The sequence below is a fragment of the Schistosoma haematobium genome, chromosome 7 (assembly GCF_000699445.3).
Source record: "Schistosoma haematobium chromosome 7, whole genome shotgun sequence".
Taxonomy (NCBI): domain Eukaryota; kingdom Metazoa; phylum Platyhelminthes; class Trematoda; order Strigeidida; family Schistosomatidae; genus Schistosoma; species Schistosoma haematobium.
In genome coordinates, this window is record NC_067202.1 from 8,436,805 (window position 1) to 8,459,823 (window position 23,019).

The following is a 23,019-nucleotide window of genomic DNA, read 5'->3' on the forward strand; positions in this document are numbered from 1 at the left end:
TAATAGGACGAAACAACCGTTCACTACTTTCAAATTTTCAACGGTGATCTATCTATATATTGATAAATCTTGTAAATTTAAACGCTTTATTCGGTTCCTAAGCTATTCTGGTAACCCGCAATCTAGAAGTACGCAGCGACCTGGACTCGAGAGAAAGGTGCAAAGTAAGCGAAAAAACACTTTATTCCAAAGATCCATTTTTGTACAGAAAAACACGGATATTTATAGATATTCATATCTGTTAAATCAACATCATATTTTGGCCAATCCGCTAAAAGACATATTATGCTACTGACCAACGGTAGCATGCCACATTGATATTCTAGAAACCTCCATCATGTTCTGATTGGCTAGAACTCTTCGGCTCTTTTAGGGCCTTTGGAGGCTCCATTGCAGTTCTCGGAAAGCCGACTCAAGATATATCAGATGAACTTATTGCATAATTCAAATTAAAAAAGAAACCAAAACAAAAGACACCATGATAAATATGTGTATATGTGTGCCAATTATTTATTTAATATTAAGAAAAGAAAGAAAAGTTCTTAGTTAATACTGTGCATGACAAATAAATCATGGTGCTTAATACAAAAGAAAACAACGAAATATATGCATATGATTCTCATTGAAAGTGATCAATTATGAATAATGATGATTAGTGATTTACCGCATACCCAAGTCAAATACATTAATAATAAACTAGAGTAATCATAATAATAACAATGAAGATATGTGTATATATTAAATAGAGCAAACAAATTAAAACAAAAAACAATTTATCAAAATGACCTACAAACATTGATAATTGAATAGTATGAATTATATTTTCGAGGTAGAAATAAATTTAATAAATTCATTCTATTAGAATATTTACTTCTTTTAAATTTATGATATAATCTAAGTTATTGTATACTACTTAAATTCTGAATCTACAGTAGATGTAGAAAGTTATTATAAGTAGTATAATGAATCATATTAAATACAAGTTTCTACTTTTTTTAATACTAAACATTGTTGACATTCAACACGACAACACCATATAAATTTACAATGACATGATTCCATAATATAATAATGATGTGTTATATAACCCCGACCACAACATAAATGATGACAATTATTCATATAAATTGAAGATGAATTACATAAACGACCTTTTGTACCTAATATATGATAAAATGAATTAGAATGACAAAACAATTTCTCATTTATTAATTCATAATAAACTAATTGGGATAAATGTGGATGTATTGAATGATTCATTAGTTCATTGGATTTAGTTAACATGGATGAATGAATAGTTGTTGTTTTTGTTGGGTTTATAATAATCAAATTGGATTTTTTGGGAGTTTTCTTTACATTATTGGCGTTTCTATCATAATAGTCATTGGATATAGATGATAATATTGGGGTTAATTGTTTATTTATGTTTTTCTGATAAGGTATAAATTTGATAGCTTTATCTAAATATGAATGTTTAAAATGATTTGATATAGAGGAAGAAGTCTCTTGCTTATCTTCATAAGTATTACGGGTCGATCGCAGACTACTGGAATCTAAAAGTAAAATTTTGTAAGAATTTGTTATAATAGATAGTTAGATTGGATACAAATATAAAATATATGAAAGTTTACTGATCTTCTACTTTTATTGCTAATGCATTTAGTAATAGTGTTGTGTGGGTTACTTATATTCCACACAAGTAGTATATAATGATGGTCAGGTATAGAATGTATTTCAGTAGAAGGTCAATGAAGAAAGAATGGGAACGGAACGCAATTGGTAATGAAAACGCGTGAACAATAAAATCTGAGACAATGGATTGGTGTTTGCAACAGGAACAGTCACGTTTGATATGATGGATTGATATTTTGCAAATTAACGACTTATGATATGGTTCTCAGATTTTATTGAGATGCTCTGTAATTTCATGACAAATACATTCGATTGTCCCCACTGGTGTCCTTGTCCACTACAGTAATGCTTTCAGAACAGATTGTTTAAGAATACTATACTATTATATTGTTGTAAAGTCACTTTGTTCAAATGAAATGTTTCACAGACTAGAACATAGAACTACATACATAAAGTGTGAGCTATGTTTACAACAACATCAGTCTTATCATGAAATCCCTAAGACTGTGTTTAACTTTAATCGTATTTACTTTTAACAGAACATTATACAAGCAAACAATCGGAATAGCAATGAAATTCCCTGTGTCCCCGATTGTAGCCAACATGATTATGTCACACATATAATCATATATTTTCGCTAGTGAAATTAAACCACGAATTTGGTTCAGATATGTAGATGATACTCTTGTAGTCATGAAAAAAGATTCACCCAACTTCTTTTTCTGAACTAATCAAAACACTTTCATATCACATTAAATTTACATACGAGAATGAAAATGAGGACGGCGAACTACCATTTTTTAGGCAGATTTGCTAAAAGAAATCTAGATGGAGTTCTAAATCTAACTATCTACCGAAAATTAACTCACTCAAATTGTCATATAGACTTCAACTCAGCACATTTGTTTAGTGCAAAAATCCTACTAGCCCTAAATTTATTTCAAAGAGCAAACAAGATTATTACATCTGAAGAGAATAAACATAAGGAATGAAAGCACATGATTAATACTTGCAATTTAAAAATTTTCCTATGATGGTCGTTAAAATAGTAATAAAATGAGACATTTTACTGCTAAATGATAATCCGAATGAAATGTCATGGATTGGTACTATAGTATTACCATATCGCCATAGTACGACAGATGAACTTCAAGGAGTCTTAAAACAACAGCGAATTAAAATACATTACAAAACAACGAAATCCCTTCGAAACATTTTAGTTCCTTCTTATGTCAATACAGAATTGTGTCTACAAATTAGGATGTGTCCATTGTGATGCATTCTATATTGAAGAGTCATCTTGCGAAATACTGACTCGAACCAAAATGCACTTTAAGTACACAAAAAACCACCGAATATTCCCATAGAACTGAAAACACTCAAAATTAATTCAGCGATAACAGTCCATGTCATTTTCAATAACAAACAAGTAGATATTAAAAACATCAAAATAATACAAAGAGAATTTTTCAACTACAAAGAAAGGTGAGTAACTGCAGCTTTCCGTTTATTGCTTGATCCCACTACCCTCAATAGAAAAGAACACCTCACTATCCATCTAACTTCAATCATCCATCCATCCATTAGAGCTACTATGTTTGATTCTACTCACATCTCACACCATTAACAAACACAAAAATTCATCTTTATCCCTTCTCACCACAAATGTTACACGTTTCATCCTTTAACATACATACATACATACACACACAAATATGCAAACATGTCTCACATAAATCACCTTGACCGGAATGACATAGCATTGACTTGGTCAGACCTGTTTCTTGGTTGATCTCACCAAATATTCTTGCTCGTTCTCTTGTACAATTTAAACTTGAGTTAATTTAACTTTTGTCAGAATGGGGTTTGTGGAAATTGTACTAATTTAATGGCTGAATTCATGAGTCAATTTAGGCTAGACCACTATAACGGCCGTTTAGTGCTTCCAGGCTTTTCAGGGTGGTCTAGCTCAGATCAACTCATGAATTCAACCATTAACTTAATATGTTTATTTGTTCTTTGAAGAAGTTGCTTACACTGAGTCACGAAACGTCAGAAAATTTAAAAATTTAATTATTCTACTTATTGTGACATTACAAATGTATTATATTTATGTGTTTATAACATTAATAAATAGTTTAAACAGTAGGTTACTTTGCTACAACTACTGTGGACAACTTCCAGTTGTTATATATCCAGTTTAATAACCAAAAGTATTTATCTATGGATAGACCGGATTGGTTTGGACTGAAGATTATAGGACTGTCTCCAACACCCATAATGACAAATCTTCCGTCTCTGTTAACATGTTCTCATGTAGTGAATGAACTATAGAAAATTTCTTTTTTCAATTTTTCAAACCGGAGCATTACAAACACAAAATGGCCTAGTGTTTAAGTACTCGCCGTTGTACGTGAAAGTCATGAGCTCTGCTCCCCGAAGACATCGTAGATGTGCATTCCTGAAGAGTTCCAGACTAAGACAAGACTAATATCTAATATTCTATAGTTTTCAATGGTACTTCGACTGAGATTGGTCCGTGACGAATACCATCTACAAATTAAGTGGACTTCTATAATCGCTTCATGAAAAGTATGATATCTCATTAGCCGAACTATTCGCATCAAAATATTAATTATGATTGTTTGAATTCTGGATAAACATATAACGATGTGTTGGAAACTTGACGATAATCTAACTAAGCTTAATTATTTAAAATATCCCTATCACTAAAAATTTTATTCATTGTCAGTTAGTGCACCTGTTGTGTTACTAATGTAGAATTAAGGACAACTACGAATAAAACGTTCTTTCCAAACATCGTCCTGCCCGGCTGTCGAAAGAATTCATGAAGTTAGTTAGCAGTTTAACGCTGAAACATCTCGTAAATTATAGACACATAGCTCCACAAGAAACCCCTTTCAAAGTCATCCATGTAAATCAAATAATTTGGCTGTAAGACAATACAAAAATTAAAACTTATGTACAGAAAAAGCCTTAGAAATTCATTAATTCAAACCCCATCTGTGTGTACAAAGATAACAGGTTCAATCACTCATATTCTATCATAGATTTAACCCCCCATCCTATATTCCATTCTTAATCTATCATCCGTACTACTTTTTTTTCAAATTTTCCTTAATTACTGGTAAATTATAATCAAAACGTTGAAGTATTTGATCATCCACATTCATCAAGTTGACAATTATCTAGCGACGACAAACTATCACCATAGCGACATGTTTCACTCTCTGATAGAGATTTTTGAAAAATTAATGAAACATAAATTCGTTAAATAAAGCAATACTTGTGTGTTTTATTGTAAACTAATATGAGACAAAATTTATTATAAGTACTATTATACAATTCGCTAAATTTTCTCTAATTTTCTTCCACTTCATTCAATTATCATAGATGAATATGTATCTTGTAGTGTTGAAATAATTTTTTCTGGTTAGCGTTTTTTTAACGAGTTACTTGGGGTCGCTAACTCTATGCCCAACCCTCCTCCTTTATCCGGGCTTAGGACCAGCAGTAGCCCCATAGGAGCTCCAGGTGGTGTTGAAATACTTTGAAAATTAAACAAATGGAAACATAAACTTGTCTTGGATATTTATAACAATCAGATATGATGTCTGTAGTTGTAGTAATATGGAAGATTGGTCAGCATTTAGGTCAGAGAGTTGGTCTGATGATGCTTAGATTATTGATTCAGATATTTTTATTAGTCAGATTTCCTTTTGAAAAACAATGCCTAGTTTCCTATTTATGAAGTATTAAATGCTAATTTACATAAACAATAAATGCCTATTATATCTCACCTAGTTTAACTTGTACTAAATCATGATCATATATATGTTTTAACAAAGTTCCAAGTGTTCTCATTCGTGGTGTTCTTCGATAACAGGTTCTTAAGGTACATGATCCACTTGTTCCATGGCATCGACAATAACGTTCCATATTTTTAATAACTAACTAAAAATAAAACAAAACTAAGTTTGAGTTAAAACTGTGTAGGTATTTAGATACATTTAAACAACTGGAAGGTGATAAATGTTCAATAATAATAACTCAAAAGTATAAAAGAAAATGAATTGAAAGAACTGTGTGATACTGATAGAGTTTATTAACATCATTTATTTTATTTCTGACTTCTTATCTGAACTTTAGTGAGTACTGAAATTATGAATTCCGTAACCTAGTCTCAATATAAAGGTTAACCCTGGGATCCAGGTATATTTAACTGACTTGTCCTAAAGAGGATAAAACCTACATTCTAGATTTTACTACTAGCTACAATCTATCTGTTTGAAAAAACATTCGGTTAATGTTAGCAAACTTTGTTCTATGTGAAGTTGTTTGCTTGTATTTTCCCATTGATGTTTAGGACTGAAATTGACCAATCTCTTGTTGGCATATGTTCATAATATGAGTATTGCCTTAGGTCACAAGCTTCATGAGCAATGATAGATGGTGACTAGCAGTGGAATCCAGTTTGACGCGCGTTTCGTCCTACTTGGGAATTGTCAGCTGGATGTACCTGGATCCCAGAGTTGATGTTCAATCCGGGACTGGAACCCAGTACCGTTAGCTTAAAACCACCATCTATCTTTGCTTATAGAGTTTATGAATTAAGGCAAGATTGAGGAACATATGCCAATAAGAGGCTGACCAATTTCAGTCTTAAACATTAATGTGAAAATACAAGCAAACAATACCAAGTGAGTTTAAACTTCACCCAATTACACAAGCTAGTGGCCATCAGGACTCAGAAATTAAGTGGATAACTCGGTGGCGTTTGAAGTGAGCGGCATTGGGTACGAGTCTCTAAGTGAACGTCACCTCAGAGATGCAAGTACACCCAGTTCCGACTAGGACAAAACACGCATCCTGGGTTCCACTGCTAGCCACCATTCATCATTGTTCTATGCGGTTAAAATTCTATGATTTGTTAAGTTTTTGGTGGGAGAGTTTGTATTTATAAAAGAAAATAGTTTTGTACCATTAAGTTGACGCATTTCCGTGTTATTTCAGAGGTAAGATTTGAAATTTCATAGTTTGCGTGTCACTGTTATTCAAACCAAATCTCATCAACCTCAAATGCAAAGTTCAATAGATCTATCTGAATACTCTTGTTTTCGTTAGCTTTTCATAGAGAGTATAGAGAAATAGCTCTTTAAAAATACCACAGCATAATGAGGTTATATACATGCATTACTGACTCATTACAACATTGGAAACTTCAAACATGAGAATTAATTTAATAGTTGAATTCATGAGTCAATTAAAACTAGACCACCACGGCAAACCTGGAAGCACTGGACGGTCATTTCGTCCTAGTATGGGACTCCTTAGCAGTGCGCATCCAAGATCCACAATTAGTGTTAGAATACCTGTTGTTTATGTACCTACTAGGTTAAAGTATCAAATGAAGTATCTTTACTAAGATTTGTTTACTTAGTTTAGTTGTCTGACCCAACGATCAGAATCACCTTATAGAGTGTGTAGTTAAATCCTTAAATTATTGCGTAGTGTTGCTTCCTTTCAGTGGCTTCTTTAGCCACTGATATACTAAATGTCAATACAACAATAAATTAGTCTCATAAATACTATTATTCTGCATATATATTGTGAAAAAATATGTGGCAAACATGACAATTCAGTAATTTATAACTTAATTTTGAAACTTACTTGTCGACCGACACCATTATTATGTAAATTCATTTCAAATCTTATATGTGAACCACGTTCCATTGTATCGAGTAAACGTCGTGAAAATCTTCTACCATAATGAATATTATGATCACATCCTTGCCATTGCCAATCTGAAAATGGTTCTTGTCTACCTCGATTATTACATGGACAATTATCGATTTGATTTAAACATGCTTCAGCTACAGATTGAACTATTCCAGCATTGATAATTGAATAAATAAATGCAGTTTGTGGTATACCTTAAGATAAAATATGATAGTGTTGTATTGTATATGTGTATTAATGCACTCCAGACTTTAGTTAATTACTATGATTTCTTTCAGTCATTTAAGAAATAGATTTCTGTAAATTTTACTAAACACTTAAAAAAGAGAATCATGGAGTCACAAAACTAGCTGAAATAAATTATCAGAAGGGGGTTTAGTGGAGTTTGTAGTAATTTAATAGTTGAATTCACAAGTTAATTAAAGCTAAACCACCATGGAAAACCAAGAAGTACCGGGTGGCCTTTTCTGTTAACAGTCACCATGTGCTAAATGGTAACTGGATTCAAGAGTTATTTCTTGGAGTTCTATTGAGCAGCCGTGACCAGTGGAATTCAACCGGGTCTGTTGTGAGATAGTAACTCACTGAAGACAATGGTGGATATGTCGCTGGATTTCGTAGATTGGTTGAAGTTAGACATTAACACCACTAGATACCGGCTCAATGGTCTGTGGGTTAACCGTTGGCATGTGAGATCGAAGCTCCTGGGTTCGAATCCCACGAGTGGGATCGTGAGTGCGCACTGCTGAGGAGTCCCATACTAGGATGAAACGGCCATCCAATGCCTCCAGGTTTTCAATGGTGGTCTAAAATTGATCGATTAATGATATCAATTAGATCTCAACAATCTCCTCAACCCCATTCTGATAATCACAGTATTCATGCCATCCTAAATAAAGTATCATCACAATAGGATAACAACGAATATTGTAAAATATTCTGTATATAAGTGTATGATTTCATTATATAAAATCATTCATATTTTACTGATAGACTATTTTATCCTCTGACATCACTTCATATTAAAAATTGATGCATGGATAGGATTTCTAAGCAATCATTACTCGATCGTAATCAAGCCAAGAGACTGAAATTCTAATCAGCATCACTCAAACCTAATTCCGTCCATTTTAATATATAAATATGCTATAACACTGCGTGATTTGATCAATAGATTTTAAACACCGGTAAAAACCATAAAACACGACTGATTGATGTCTAATGATGAATTTAAGTGTATAAAATTCAGTCTTACTGATAACTGGTTATAGTTTAACTAACTTAATAGTGACACTATCCATTTGCTGATGTGCTATATAACGTAGATCAGAATCCTTCAGACTACAAACCTAAAGTGTCAAGGAAACCAAGATTTTGGTAGAGAAGCATTTGTAAAGTGTAAATTGTTGGTGTTTGTTGACATTCATTAGCTAATAGTCTTAGCGATTTTTAACAAATTCTTATCACCCAATGCTACAATCACAGACATTACCATTTAGCCGAATACTGTTAAATGAAGTGCTTGATTGTTTTAAACTCGAATTCTAATATATTTCCAGTCCCATATGATTTTCACTTGATTAAATGCGAAATCTTACTTTTTACTGATATGATAATTTTATCGATTAAGAGGCTTTCTAAAGATCCTACTGATTGGTTTTAAATATATTCGAATAAAATGTTCTTTTTTTCCGAGATGGAATAATCCCTCACAATCTGATAAAACAAAGATGTTTTATTTTTTGTTGTTGATTGAAATCATGAGTCAATTGAAGCTAGACCACCATGGAAAACCTGGAGGCATTGGATGGCCGTTTCATCCTAGTATGGGACTCCTCAGCAGTGCGCACTCACGATCCCACTCGTGGGATTCGAACCCAGGAGCTTCGATCTCACATGCCAACGGTTAACCCACAGACCATTGAGCCGGTATCTAGTGGTGTTAATGTCTAACTTCAACCAATCCACGAAATCCAGCGACATATCCACCATTGTCTTCAGTGAGTTACTATCTCACAACAGACCCGGTATTTTAGAAATTATAAAACAATGAACCATTACTCACTGATAATCTGTTACGTATTAAGCTGTCTAAGTTGTCTGTCCAATTAATAATAACTTTAACTTACAAACATATCGATATTATCAGTCTTATTTATTTCAGAATAATTGCGGTCGATAACAGTTAAACTGTTCAATTTCTCTTTGTTTCCCGAGGTTAAGATCTTCAACCACCTTATCAATAGTATTCTAAGTTTTGTCGTATTCTAACAGTTTTCAGACTCTTCATCAACATATTCCAAAGAGCTATTTCCTTTAGAAAGTTATCCCTATACATATCTTCCACGAGTTTGTTTTCTGAGTTTTCCCAAAGTTTTAATAAATATTTAATCATAAATCGTTTCTCCATGTATTTATTTATCACCATCATGATCTATAACGAAAACAATATCAACTCCAATCCATTTTTATAGGATTCATATGTTTGAATAATCATCTGTTTCTAATTGACGTTATTGCTACAGGGATAGTTATGTCCATAAACTAGGAAACAATCTTAATATATAAGATGTTACTGAACAAATTGCATATAAATCAAATGTATTGTTAGAAAGGTATTAAAAAGATACTGTATTACCATACTATGTAAGTTCAATAAATCAGTGGTTTAGAGATTAAGCATTCTCGCGTAACCGAAGGTCCTAGGTTCGAGTCTCGCGTTCAAGATCGTGGATATGCACTGTGGAAGAATCCTATACTGGGATGAAACAGTCGTCCAATACTTCCAGGTTTTTGATGGTGGTCTAACTTAGATCAACTTGTGATTTCAACTATAATAATACTACAATCTTCACAAATCCCTATACTGATAACAATTTATCTAGGTAAAAAATTAACAGATACGTTTAAAATATTGAAATTCTTTGTCATTTAAGATAATAACAGTAATGAAAATATCATGAATTGTGAATTTAGTTTTCATCAATTATTGGTGTAAATTGAGAAATAATTAAGATCAGAATGGGTTTTGTGGAGATTTTTAGAAATTTCACAGGTTGAAATCATGAGTCAATTGAAGCTGGACCACCATGGAAAACCTGGAAGCACTGGACGGCCGTTGGATGCAGGCTCAGCGGTCTAATGGTTAAGCGCTCGCGCGCTAAACCAGTAGGTCCTGGGTTAGGGTCCCGTGGGGTGCGGGATCGTGGATGCGCACTACTGAGGAGTCCCATACTAGGACGAAATGGCCGTCCAGTGCTTCCAGGTTTTCCATGGTGGTCTAGCTTCAATTGACTCATGATTTCAACCTGTGAAATAATTAAGAATCAAGGAAAATCGAACATCACTCACTGCCTACTTAGTTATTTATTAATGAGACAACAGATGGAGAATATTCTTTTCTCTGGTGAAACAATTACAGAACTGAATCAGAGTAACAGTAATGAGTTTATACAGGTTATAATTCATAGAAATGTTTCATAAATAGTAACTTAATTATATAACATCTTGGATATATCAAATTCAAATTCGAAAAATTCTATTCTTACCTTTCAGTAAAATGTTTCCAAATAAGGCAGTTTCATCATCAAGCACTTGACTACAATTCCATCTTTCATGCCGAAACTGATAACGACATTCAGCTACTGCACGTCTTACACCAACCACTGCAGCTTCAAATAAAGCAAGATTAAATTTAGCCGGTGCATTCATTCGACTGCCAATAGTTGTAGAATCATCTGTTAAAAATTGTTTCCATTGTTTTGGTGATAACCATTGTTTGTAACGTTGTATACGTTGTCTGAGATGATGTTCTATCCATGCTGTATTATGTGAGATAGGCTATAGATAAAATTAGAAAAAGGCAGATTTATAAAATTGTTAGGAAGATATTATCAACATTGGTTTGTTCACAATTACATCAAGCTCATATACTACATAATAATTAAAGTGGTCCATTTATATTCTTTAGTTTGTTAGATTCAAGAACTTGATTAATATGAAAACGTTTTAAATCAAATCAACAAAAATCTAGAACTGGTGTGAATATTCGCTGTAGTTTTCAATTTATCTGTTCACCATTTATCAGTAAATTGATTGGAGGTTAACAAATATTTAATAATTTAGTAGTTGAGATCATGAGTCAATTGAAGCTAAACTATCCTGGAATACCTGAAAGCACTGGACGGCTATTTCGTCCTATTGTGGAACTCTTCAGTAGTGTGAGTCCACAACCCCGCCCCGCGAGATTCGAACCCAGGAACTATCGGTTTCGTGCGCGAACGCTTAACCTCTAGACCATTGAGCTGGCCGGCATCCAACGCTGTTAATGTCTAACTTCAACCAATCAACAAAATTGAGCGACAAGTCCACCATTGTCTTCAGTGAGTTAACATCTCACAACAATATTTAATACATTGTTAGTGTACATGACCCTAATATACAAAGATTCCATGTAAGGCATAGTTTAATGTAAACATTCAGACTCCCCACTCAGTCACTACCATCCATTAGTTTTGATCAAGACTCTAGGACGAAGTTGTACAACGCGATCATTAATCCATCACTGTTGGATGTCCTAGTGTCAAGGAGTTATTCATAACAATTAGGCAAAATAAGTCAAATTCACTTGGAGTTTTTTTAAATTTTTTAGGCCCGTATTTATATTTTATAAATAAATCTCATCTAAATTCTGGTGAAAACTTATTTCCTACGTATTTCAAACTGACAGTGTTTAATTTGACAAGTTCAAAACTAATCCCAACCAATCATTTGAAATGAAACATTTAAATAAGCTTACTTTCGAAATACATCATTTCACACTTAAACTAAATTTTTCATGGTATTTATAGTAGTTAATTAAAAGAAAAAAGTTTAACCTCGAAAGTTTACTATGGTCGTAGTGTATAAGCATAAATATTATACTAAATGTTCGCCGTTTTATTTTAAATATCACGTCATAAAAGACAATTGAAAATAGAACAAACTTACATCGAAAATCTGTCGTCTCCATCCATAAACTGACGGATGGTTTTGATTATTATTATTATTATTATTATTATTATTATTATTATTATTATTATTATTATTGTTATTAGAGCCAGCATGAATTTCATGGTTCACATACGGAACAATTTGTCTTTCATTCTGATAATTTAATCCTGGTACATTATTCCATGGTATCATAGTTTCTTCATTCATTGCAATAGATGGCGATTGATTGTCTTCAGCATAAATTTCAATGATTGGATTATATAAACTCCGTGAATTACCAGACAGAGTTAATGGATGTGAATGTAGAAGTTTAGCTATCGTATCTAACCTACAAATAGATAATAAAATGTTTTTATAATATTTGTACTACTCACAAGTAGTTAAACATTTTCGTATAAATAAATACGTTGGTTATTGATTATTTATCATTCTATTAAAAATATTATTTACTTATTTCAAACGATAATAATCTATGGCTCTATCGACAAAGTTTTTCACATCTATGGTACCTTTTAGAGAGGACTATAAAAATAAACCGTTTTGAGGTGTGTTAAAAAGAGCCTTAACATTTCTTTGAAAATAATCAATTACTAATTAAAATGTAATCTGTCTACGTAAATTATGATCTATACTAAATAAGCATAATGTTTTGTATCCACAGTCACTAGATTGCATCAAACACGCAGGTAATGAATTCTCATAGTTGAATAGTTTATTGGTGTAGATGGTTCACGGAAAATGTGTGACCATGTTAAGTATATATATATATAAACTGAACTTAGCCATAGCCTAGAGGACGGACATTCTACAACCGTGTCATTATTCGATCACATTTATAACTCTACAATCAATTCAATCTATTCAGAGAAGATTTAAAACAAGATTATAATACATAACATTCAACTACATTTCTCATGATTAAATTGTTTTTACAACAGACTTCAGATAAAATGTGAATATTTCCCAATGATATTATGTTATTTATCTAATATACTGTCATCTCTCTCTCTTTACTTAAATGTAATACATACATCATATTGGATGATGCATATCTAGTTGTTTCTATCTAATAAATTACATTAAATGTAAAAAAAAAACATACATATTTACAGGAAACAAAGCTAAGAAATTAATTCCCTAATGAAGTAAATTTCAGAATAAATAAAGAGTATAGTTAGATAATATAGAGATGTATATAATATTCATCTGTTCATCTGTTTATAATATTTCTCTATACACTATATGATTATTCAAGCATAAATATACATAAAAATATTATTCTCTCAGCATACAATAATATACACATTGTCTGCCCCCCTATGAAATAACATAGAGACAAGTAAACAAAATATGAAACAGTCAAGTTAGTTGTCCAGTCAGAGCCTGTCAAACTTGTCAAATTGATTTATTAGTTCATCATCTACTGTCAAATATCTCAACAAGAGGAAAGGGGCATAAAACATTTTTTTATTCACTGGAAAATATTGTAATCTTTTTTTAAATATTACCAATACTACTATTATTATTATTATTACTATTATAAGGTGCATTGCATATAAATAAGGCAGAGATATTCCAGAATCCTTATGCTAATTTCATCGACTTATTTCATGTTTATTTTGATTCGAATTTCCTTTTCTTTTCTTTTTTTTTTGGTTTTTTTTCATGGTAAAATGGTGAATTTTCTTACTGTTGGTATAATCTAGTGTCAATGCTTGTTTATTTGTCTGTTATAGTTCAATCATATTCTTTATTGTAGCGTTGTTGATGTCACTATTGAATTGTTCTTTCGCTTTTTTTTTCTTTCCCATTTTTCTTTCTCTTTTTTTCTTCTTCTTTTCTAACAAGTAAATAACAGTGTTGATTTTTAATTATTTTCATCAGAATTATGCATAAAAGTTTATTGATTATTTGAGAATTAATCTTATGTACTTAATAATTATGGGCAGCATCATTGATGAACAGGGTGGATCTGATGCAGATGTGAAAGCGCTGATCAGAAAAGCAAGAGCAGCATATTTACAACTGAGGAACATCTGGAACTCAAAACTCCTATCAACTAACACCAATGTCAGGATTTTCAATACAAATATCAAGACAATTCTACTCTATGGGGCAGAAACCTGGAGAACGACGAAAGCCATCGTCCAGAAGATACAAGTGTTTATTAACAATTGTCTACGCAAAATACTTAGGATACGTTGGCCGGACACTATTAGCAACAACCAACTGTGGGAAAGAACAAACCAGATCTCAGAGGAGGAAGAAATCAGAATGAACCGCTGGAAGTGGATAGGATACACATTGAGGAAAGCACTCAACTGCGTCACAAGACAAGCCCTCACATGGAATCCTCAAGGCCAAAGGAAAAGAGGAAGACCAAAGAAGAACACATTACTCCGAGAAATGGAAATAGACATGAGAAAAATGAACAAGAATTGGATGGAACTAGAAAAGAAGGCCCAGGACAGAGTGGGTTGGAGAATACTGGTCGGTGGTCTATGCTCCATTGGGAGTAACAGGCGTAAGTAAATATTTTAATAATTAGGGTATGCGTATGTTCATGTTTGTGTGTGTGTACAATTGGCTAAAGTAATCGATCGTTTAGGATAATAAATGATTATGTATTTGAGAAAAGTGATATATCTGATGCTGCTTACTTCATTTCATTAGTAAACTTGAATTTAATGTTTGGACCAGTAAACAGCATTGTTTTTGATCGAGATCATGAATTGATTGATGTTAGATCACCATTGAAAACCTGTAAGCACTGGACGGTCGTATCGTTCTATTGTGGTTCAAATCTCGTGGGCGGGATCGTGGATGCTCATTGCTGAGGAGTTTCATATTAAGATGAAACGGCCGTTCAATGCCTCAAGGTTTTCAATAATGATCTAACAACATTCGATTCATGATCTCAGTCATAAACTTTATGATCTCCACAACCCCATACTGTAAACAGTTTTTCATTATACTTCTGTTACAATGATTTTGAATACTTTGAATAATTCACATACATAGCTTATTCCGAAGTAATTAAGAACTGATATAGCCTCAAGCAATATGTGATACATCGATAACTAAATTAACAATTGAACTAACCAAATATATTTTCTTAAAAATCTTTCGTTGAAGTGTTTCCGTTATATATGTTCTTGGCTGACTGATGATATTGGTTATGTTAATTAGTTTAAAAATGTGAAAAGAAGAATAGTTAATTAGTTTCTTAAAGAGAGCAAGAACGAAGATCCAAAGACCATCAAACAGCATTACGAAATATTAAACAAAGTGATGATATAATGGTCAGATAAAGGTTCAAGTGTTGTTCTAATGAACACAACAGATTATGTCTCTAAGATGAAGTTCATTTTAAGTGACCATATGAGATTCAATTTAGATAAAAGTAATAAGGACTTAACTAATTCAGCTGAGAAAAGAATCACGGAAGTACTCGGAGATCTCTTGAAGAAGATGATGATGCTGATCGATAATTCTCTGCACTAATCTTCATTCTTGCTCTCTTTAAGATAATAAAGGGAATTATGTGTATGTAATTAGTTTCTGATGGTGAACAAGTGAAAATATATTTAGTTCAAATAAAATAAAACCATATTTCTAATCATATACTGATGTATTTTAACAAGGGAACATTTATATGAATTATATAGCTTGTTCATATTTGAGAATAATGATTCATTGAATGAATAGGACTGAGGAATAGATTCAGGATTGTCATCAATAAACTAATTTACTGGTTATTGATGATACGCTCGCTCTTTGATGAATGGGTGACCTTTGATCCAGAGTTAATAATGTAATGAATGAAATGCCATGTTCAATTATAAAGTATGATTTTCCTGCAATATAACTCCAAGACCTATCGAAAACTCAACAAACACTTCTCACCTTCATTCAATTCATAATAGTTTCAGAATTATTCCATAGTTGATATTTTTGACTAAATTTTGGTCAATCTTAATTGGCATATATGTATCCTATGCGAATCGCCTCGATATAGCTATTATGTCACAAGTTTTTATAGAATAGATAGAATATGACTAGTAATGGAAAGTTTGCTCATGAAATCAGTCCTTTACTTCTAACCTATTAAACTTTGTAACAGTAAATCATTGGGCTAATAACTTGTTAGATAATCACTTACTGATCAACAATAAAAACGATTATAAAATGATCAAGAAAGTTCCACTCTCTTCATGTCACACATGCATGTAGGAAAAAGAAAAATATGTTAATTACAATCTTAACGTGAATTTAGTATGTAGAGTAGAAGAGATTAAAAAATAATCACAAAATAGTTCATTTTTGTATTGTTTGTTTCAATCTTCCCATTGAAGTTTAGGACTGTAATTGATCGGTCTCTTATTGGCATCTGTGCATCTTAAGCGAATTACCTTGATAACGTCTTAATTTACAAGCACTATGAAATAAGCACTATGGATAGTGGTTAGCATTGGGGTCCAGAACACGCATTTCATCCTGTTTACGACTGGTCATCTGGATGTACCTGCATTCCTGAGTTGATGTTCACTCCGAGACTCGTATCGATTAACGCAATCGCGTTATCTATTTAGTTACTGAGTTCTGATAGCCACTTGTTTGTATAATGGCGTGAAGTCTTAATTCATTTTTGGATTGTTTGCTTAGATCTGTTCATAAACTTAGTAGCTAGTAGAAAGTGTGACAGCGTTTGAAGCGAACGGTACTGAGTTCAAGCCCCAGAATGAACAACAACTCAGATACAAGTATATCCACTTAAAGTCGATTAAATGAATCCAGCTAATGAAACATTATGAATAAGTTATAAAATACAATTCATAAGTTAAACTGAAGTAAAATAAGTAAAGAGTGGTAATTGTAGGCGGAATCATGAAAATAGGAAAGCACTGTATAGAAACACACTGGAATATGTCCCATACTATGAAAATGTTTAAGTTATCCTGATAATGTTCAAGTTTTCCCTTGAAAACAAAAAACAAAAACAAATTTTTTTTAGCTAACTGAAATTTTATTTGGCTAGAAAACAACATAAAATCAACAACTGTTTACATATTAGGGTTATTTATTACTTTGAAAAGTGTTATCATGAATAGCAGTAAATAATGATCATGACCATTAAACTATAGTCCCAATTGTTAACTGAGAGGTAAACAAATTTTCCTATTCTAATAAACTATCGTTCTATGAATCTGGTTTGTAAATATGGATAGTAATGACAATTAGTTATCAATATAATGAATTGGGGTGTAAAGTGATTAGAGATTATTTCTGAAAAACTCTCAACCTGGGTTTTCTGGTAGTTGACATTCTTCAACAAGGCGTACTTAAAATCATAAGGGTACTGGTACTTAAGGTAGGATCCTAAATCACATCAACAAGCTTCACTGTGTGAGAGGTTACCTCTTAGCTATCCAGACAGAGATTGGTCTCCTATTGAGCCTATACATTTAAAATGACTGATCGCAACTTCACTTACAGATTATCATCAGTTGATAGATTTGATGAAGTTTCGTTCGCTGAGCTGGATAGTTTGGTCGTGTACAAATATAGAACCAGAAATCAAATCATTGGGAGATACAATCAAAATAAAGAAGTAAACAATGATAGGTTAAAGGTCAACAATAACCAGCCAACATCGACGTCTACAGGACAAGCTGTGAGCAATATATAGGGAAACACAAACACTTCACTTCTGTCTAAGGTTTGTGCTGATGATGCCATTTATAATAACGATGAAAACTCCACAACCATGCGATCCAGCTCAGAGAACAAAATTCTATTAAAATCATCCACTTGACCTACAAATCTTCTCTACCATCTTAGTTAGTAGATTATCTAAAATGTATCATAGAGAGTACATTAATGTACCATTAATTGTTTTGTTCTGATACAGTGATTATTTGTATGAATCGTAACAACTACACAGACACTTCTGTGCCTATCTTATAACCTATCATCATGATGCTAATACTATAAGATACAAGTAAACTCAAGCAATAAATGGAAAGCTGCAGCTACTTACCTTTCTTTGTAGTTGGAAAATTCTCTTTGTATTATTTTAATGTTTTTAATATCTACTTGTTTGTTATTGAAAATGACATGGACTGTTATCACCGAATTAATTTTGAGTGTTTTCAGTTCTATGGGAATATTCGGTGGTTTTTTGTGTACTTAAAGTGTATTTTGGTTCGAGTCAGTATTTCGCAAGATGATTGTTCAATATAGAATGCATCACAATGGACACATCCTAATTTGTAGACACAATTCTGTATTGACATAAGGAGGTTCTTTCCTTTATGCGAACTAAAGTATTACGAAGGATGTTCGTTAAAAGCTAAGTTTATCCACTCGTTGGGTTTTTACAAATATATTATGTTTCTTCTATAACAGTCTACCCAATAGTCATTTTATTTGAAATTAATTTAATAATTGAATTCATGAGTCAATTGAAGCTAGACCATCATGGAATATCTGGAAGCACTAGACAGCCAGTTCATCCTATTGTGAGACTCCTCGGTAGTGCGCATCAACAATCTCACCTCGTGAGATTGGAACCCAGGAGCTATTAGTCTCGTGTGCGAATGCTTAAACTTTAGACCACTGAGCCGGCACCCAACACTGTTAATGTCTAACTTCAACCGATCCACGAAGTTACGCCACCGCACACCATTGTCTTCAGTGAGTTGATATCTCACAACAGATCCGATTGAACTCCATTGGTCAGTGCTTCTCACTAGAACTACACGAAATAACTCTTGGATACAATCACTAGTACTTCCAGTGCTTTCAGATTTTCCATGGTGGTCTGGCTTTAATTGAATTATAAATTCAATTATTAAGTTACTACAATCTCCACAAAAACCCTTCTCTGATTATTTGAAATTATCAAGTCAATCCTTAGCAATGACATCTACATACAGCAGTATTGTTTACTTTCTCTGATGAAAATTCTTTACTATAATCAAACATGTTTTCCTAATGAGAAAACCTTATTATTATTACTATTATTATTATTATTATTATTAGTAGTAGTAGTAGTAGTAGCAGTAGTAGTATGATTTCATTTTGTTTAAATAATGTGTCGAAATGTAACCTTTAATTTTTATTATATAATTTACATACTCCTGAGTCACAAGGTAAGTCCTCACATGAAATCCTCAAGGCCAAAGGAGAAGATGAAAACCAAAGGACACATTACGGCGAGAAATGGAGACAGACATGAGAAAAATGAATAAAAGTTGGATAGAACTGGAAAGGAGGGTCCAAGACAGAGTGGGTTGGAGAATACTGGTCGGCGGCCTATGCTCCATTAGGAGTAACAAGCGTAAGTATGTAAGTAATTTACGTACTCGATCAATCAATTACTTATGTTTGAATACCGAATTAGTTAAAATATGGAGATCAAACTTATGAAAATTACAATCATTTAAATATTTCACAAGGGGTTTTTGTGGGTATTATAGTGATTTTAATAGTTGAGATCATGTATCAATTGAAGCTAGGACACCATGGAAAACCTGGAAGCAATGGACGGCCATTTCGTTTATATATTTCACTTAAAATAAACCGAAATGGTTAACAACTTGTTATAACGTTTCTGTATGATAAGTTTCATTGAAATACATTCCGTTAAGTCTCATATTTTAATTTATAACGTGCGTGTGTGTGTGTGTGTGCATGAACGTAAGCAAATAAGTTTAATTTATTAAGAAAACAAGCGATATATTTTCACATAGAAACAATTTATGTATTTCTCTTAAAAGTCATAGAATCGAACACCCACAATGCGAATTACTATTTGTTTATCTAATAAACGTTTTTTGTCACAATCAGGCTCATAAATGTTTGTTTATATGTATACAGATGTCATATAACTGAAATACAATCCGACATTTATTGATAGTTCAGTTGTTCCAGCTTAATTCATTAGGAATTAATTGGAATATTCTTTTTGCTTCAAATTATTTTACTAGCGGACAATTTAGTCTTCTTTCTTTTGAGTTGGCTTCCTGTTTCATAATACACTGATGGAATAGTTTGAGAAAACAGAAAAGTAAAATATGATTGAAAGTGTTTTATACAGGGTAATTTTATTTAGAGATTGTGTTTGTCAGTAATTGACATTATTCTGGTTATGGTTGAGAAGGAAAGAGTATTGGACATTCTAATATAGGACTCATAAGAAGTGTACACCTGTAAAACAATCAGAGGTTGAACGTAGAATTTTTAGGTTTCAAGGAGGGAAAGCATAATCATTAAAACCAGGGAATTCATGTCCATTCGTAAAATTCCAACTTCAATTGATTTTCCATAACAGTGTGACAGTATATTACGAAATAAAAGTAATGAATTTCAAGTCAATTAAATCTTAACGAAAAATAAAATCCGTCATTAGATGGTCACTACCCAATCAATTGTAAATACATCTCAGTCCTACAGAAGGTTAGTCGCGGCCCGGATAGCTCAATGGTAACGTCTCTGACTGTGAAGTTGGGTGACGCGGGATCGGGTCCGTCAGGGAGCACCAGTTCCCTCAAGATTACAGGTACACCTTGCTGACGAGTGCCAAGTAGTACGAAACCCGGTCCAGGGTTTCCTGTCGACTACCTCCAACCACCATTTAATCTCAATAATATGGTGCACGCAGTGTCGAGTCACCTAGACTGGTGGCCACATTGCAACATGGTCGATAGCATTCGATCTGCACTAAATAAGGACTTGACACGCATGACATTGATCACTACTCAGTGATCAATCAATTGTGAAAATCAGTCATTCTTTAATTCCATACAATAAGAGTTGTGAAAGAAGCATATTCCTTAAGATAATGAATTATACAATGATAATGATAATAATTATAGTATTAATAATTGTAGTAATAAGAATAATTACTAATGAGATTAGCATATTAGATGAGAATAGTGAATCTGAAACTAAGACTATGCTATTGAGGAAAGAGTTTATACTGTTTTTAAAGAAGAGAAAGGAGGGACTTGTAACTGTAAATCTTGTAGAATTATTTCTTGAAAACAATTGCTCACTTAGTCTTTCAAAAGTTTTTGATTGTTGTTGAAATGACAAACTAACCAACTATGACAGTTAATTGAATTTTTTATTGAAAGAAAGCAGTTAACAATTATATAACTGATTAGTTTCAATAGTTGTGGTCATGAGTCAATTGAAGCTAGACCACCATGGAAAACCTGGAAGCACTGGACAGCCGTTTCATCCTCCTGTAAGACTCCTCAGCAGTGCTCATTCACGATCCCGACTCACGAGATTCAAACTTATTAACTGTTACTTTTAATGATTGAGAATAGAGAACAATGTTTTTGTTAACAGACCACATTGATTCGACTATTTTCCACTGAATAAAACCAACTTCTTGAGACTGGTTTGTGAATGGCTATCAATGAAGTGTCGAAAAAAGTGTAATTACCACTATATATTAATCAGAATCAAATAGAAAGAAATGGATACTATAAATCCATCTCGATAGCAGATTAATGATATAACAGAAGTACAAAGCAAGATTACATTCTAAACTCAATGGCATTCATGCTTAAACATTACTTCCGTTTTTTTCAGTTCAATGCAATGATTACTCGGTGTAATATCTGTTTTGTTTTCCTGTGTGATATTCCATTTGGTATAACATTACATTAATTTGAGTTTGATGTATTTATTCAAGATACGATATCCTTGTATAGAATTAACATGAACTACGGTCAGTATGACATGTAGCTTGTATTTTGTTATAATTCTGGGTATTTTTCATAGTTGTGCTTTTATTCGAATTAATGATCAAAACGGATTTACAATCTATATATGAATTAGTGTATTTGCGACTAGAGTCGTCGATGTAGTGTTTTGAAGTTAACAAATCTTCACTTGGACCAGCCTTTATGTTCTTACGTCTCGTCGTGGGAATTATAATGGTTCCTCGTTCTTCCAAGTATAAGTAATAAGCGATTTCAACATAACAATTAACAACAATCAGACTTAACAATTGGTGAGGCAGTCATAGCAACTGACGACCAGTCATCATAATTAAACAAAATGTTAAGTGATTTTATATTTCATAGTTGAGTTCATAAGTCAATTGAAGCTAGACCACCATGGAAAACCTGGAAGCACTGGACAGTTGTTTTGTCCCAGTATGGGACTCCTTAGCAGTGTGCATTCACGATTTTATGTTATTAACTACTCTCTACCAAATGTATTCACGAGTTTGAAATTCATAATATTTTTTATAATCCGCACTTGTATAGTTCATTACTTAATTTGAAAGTTATTTCATGAAACTAGTTGACAAATGACTTGTTGAGGAGATCAGGTTATCTAGTTTCCTTAAATACATGTTAATTCTCCCCACATTTTACCAGTGCAGATTTCCATGATAACATTTGCTGTTATCTGATTAGTCGTTATCGGTATAATTTTGCTAACCTTGTTACGTAACTCAATGTCATTCAATGTTACTTCAAATGCAAAGTTGTTCCTTTTTAATTTTTGACTTCTTTACGAAAGATAATATCATCCTGTTAACCTTATCTTTTCTTTTAGAGTGTGGATCATTAATACTCAAGTGTTGTTGTGTGAATTCCTGTTGATTTG

At 32.6% G+C, this 23,019-nt stretch overlaps 1 protein-coding gene across 1 annotated transcript in view; it reads right to left on the minus strand.

The window, feature by feature from the left end:
• Positions 1-972: 972 nt before the first annotated feature.
• WNT1 (Protein Wnt-1) overlaps positions 973-23,019 on the minus strand; it is a gene marked incomplete at both ends in the record, with an annotated part of 38,486 nt that continues 16,439 nt past the window's right edge. The window contains 5 exons of the mRNA XM_051219583.1: positions 973-1,553; positions 5,454-5,607; positions 7,324-7,586; positions 10,941-11,232; positions 12,382-12,712. Coding sequence (XP_051064355.1) covers positions 973-1,553; positions 5,454-5,607; positions 7,324-7,586; positions 10,941-11,232; positions 12,382-12,712 — 1,621 coding nt within the window. The remainder of the gene's footprint in view (positions 1,554-5,453; positions 5,608-7,323; positions 7,587-10,940; positions 11,233-12,381; positions 12,713-23,019) is intronic.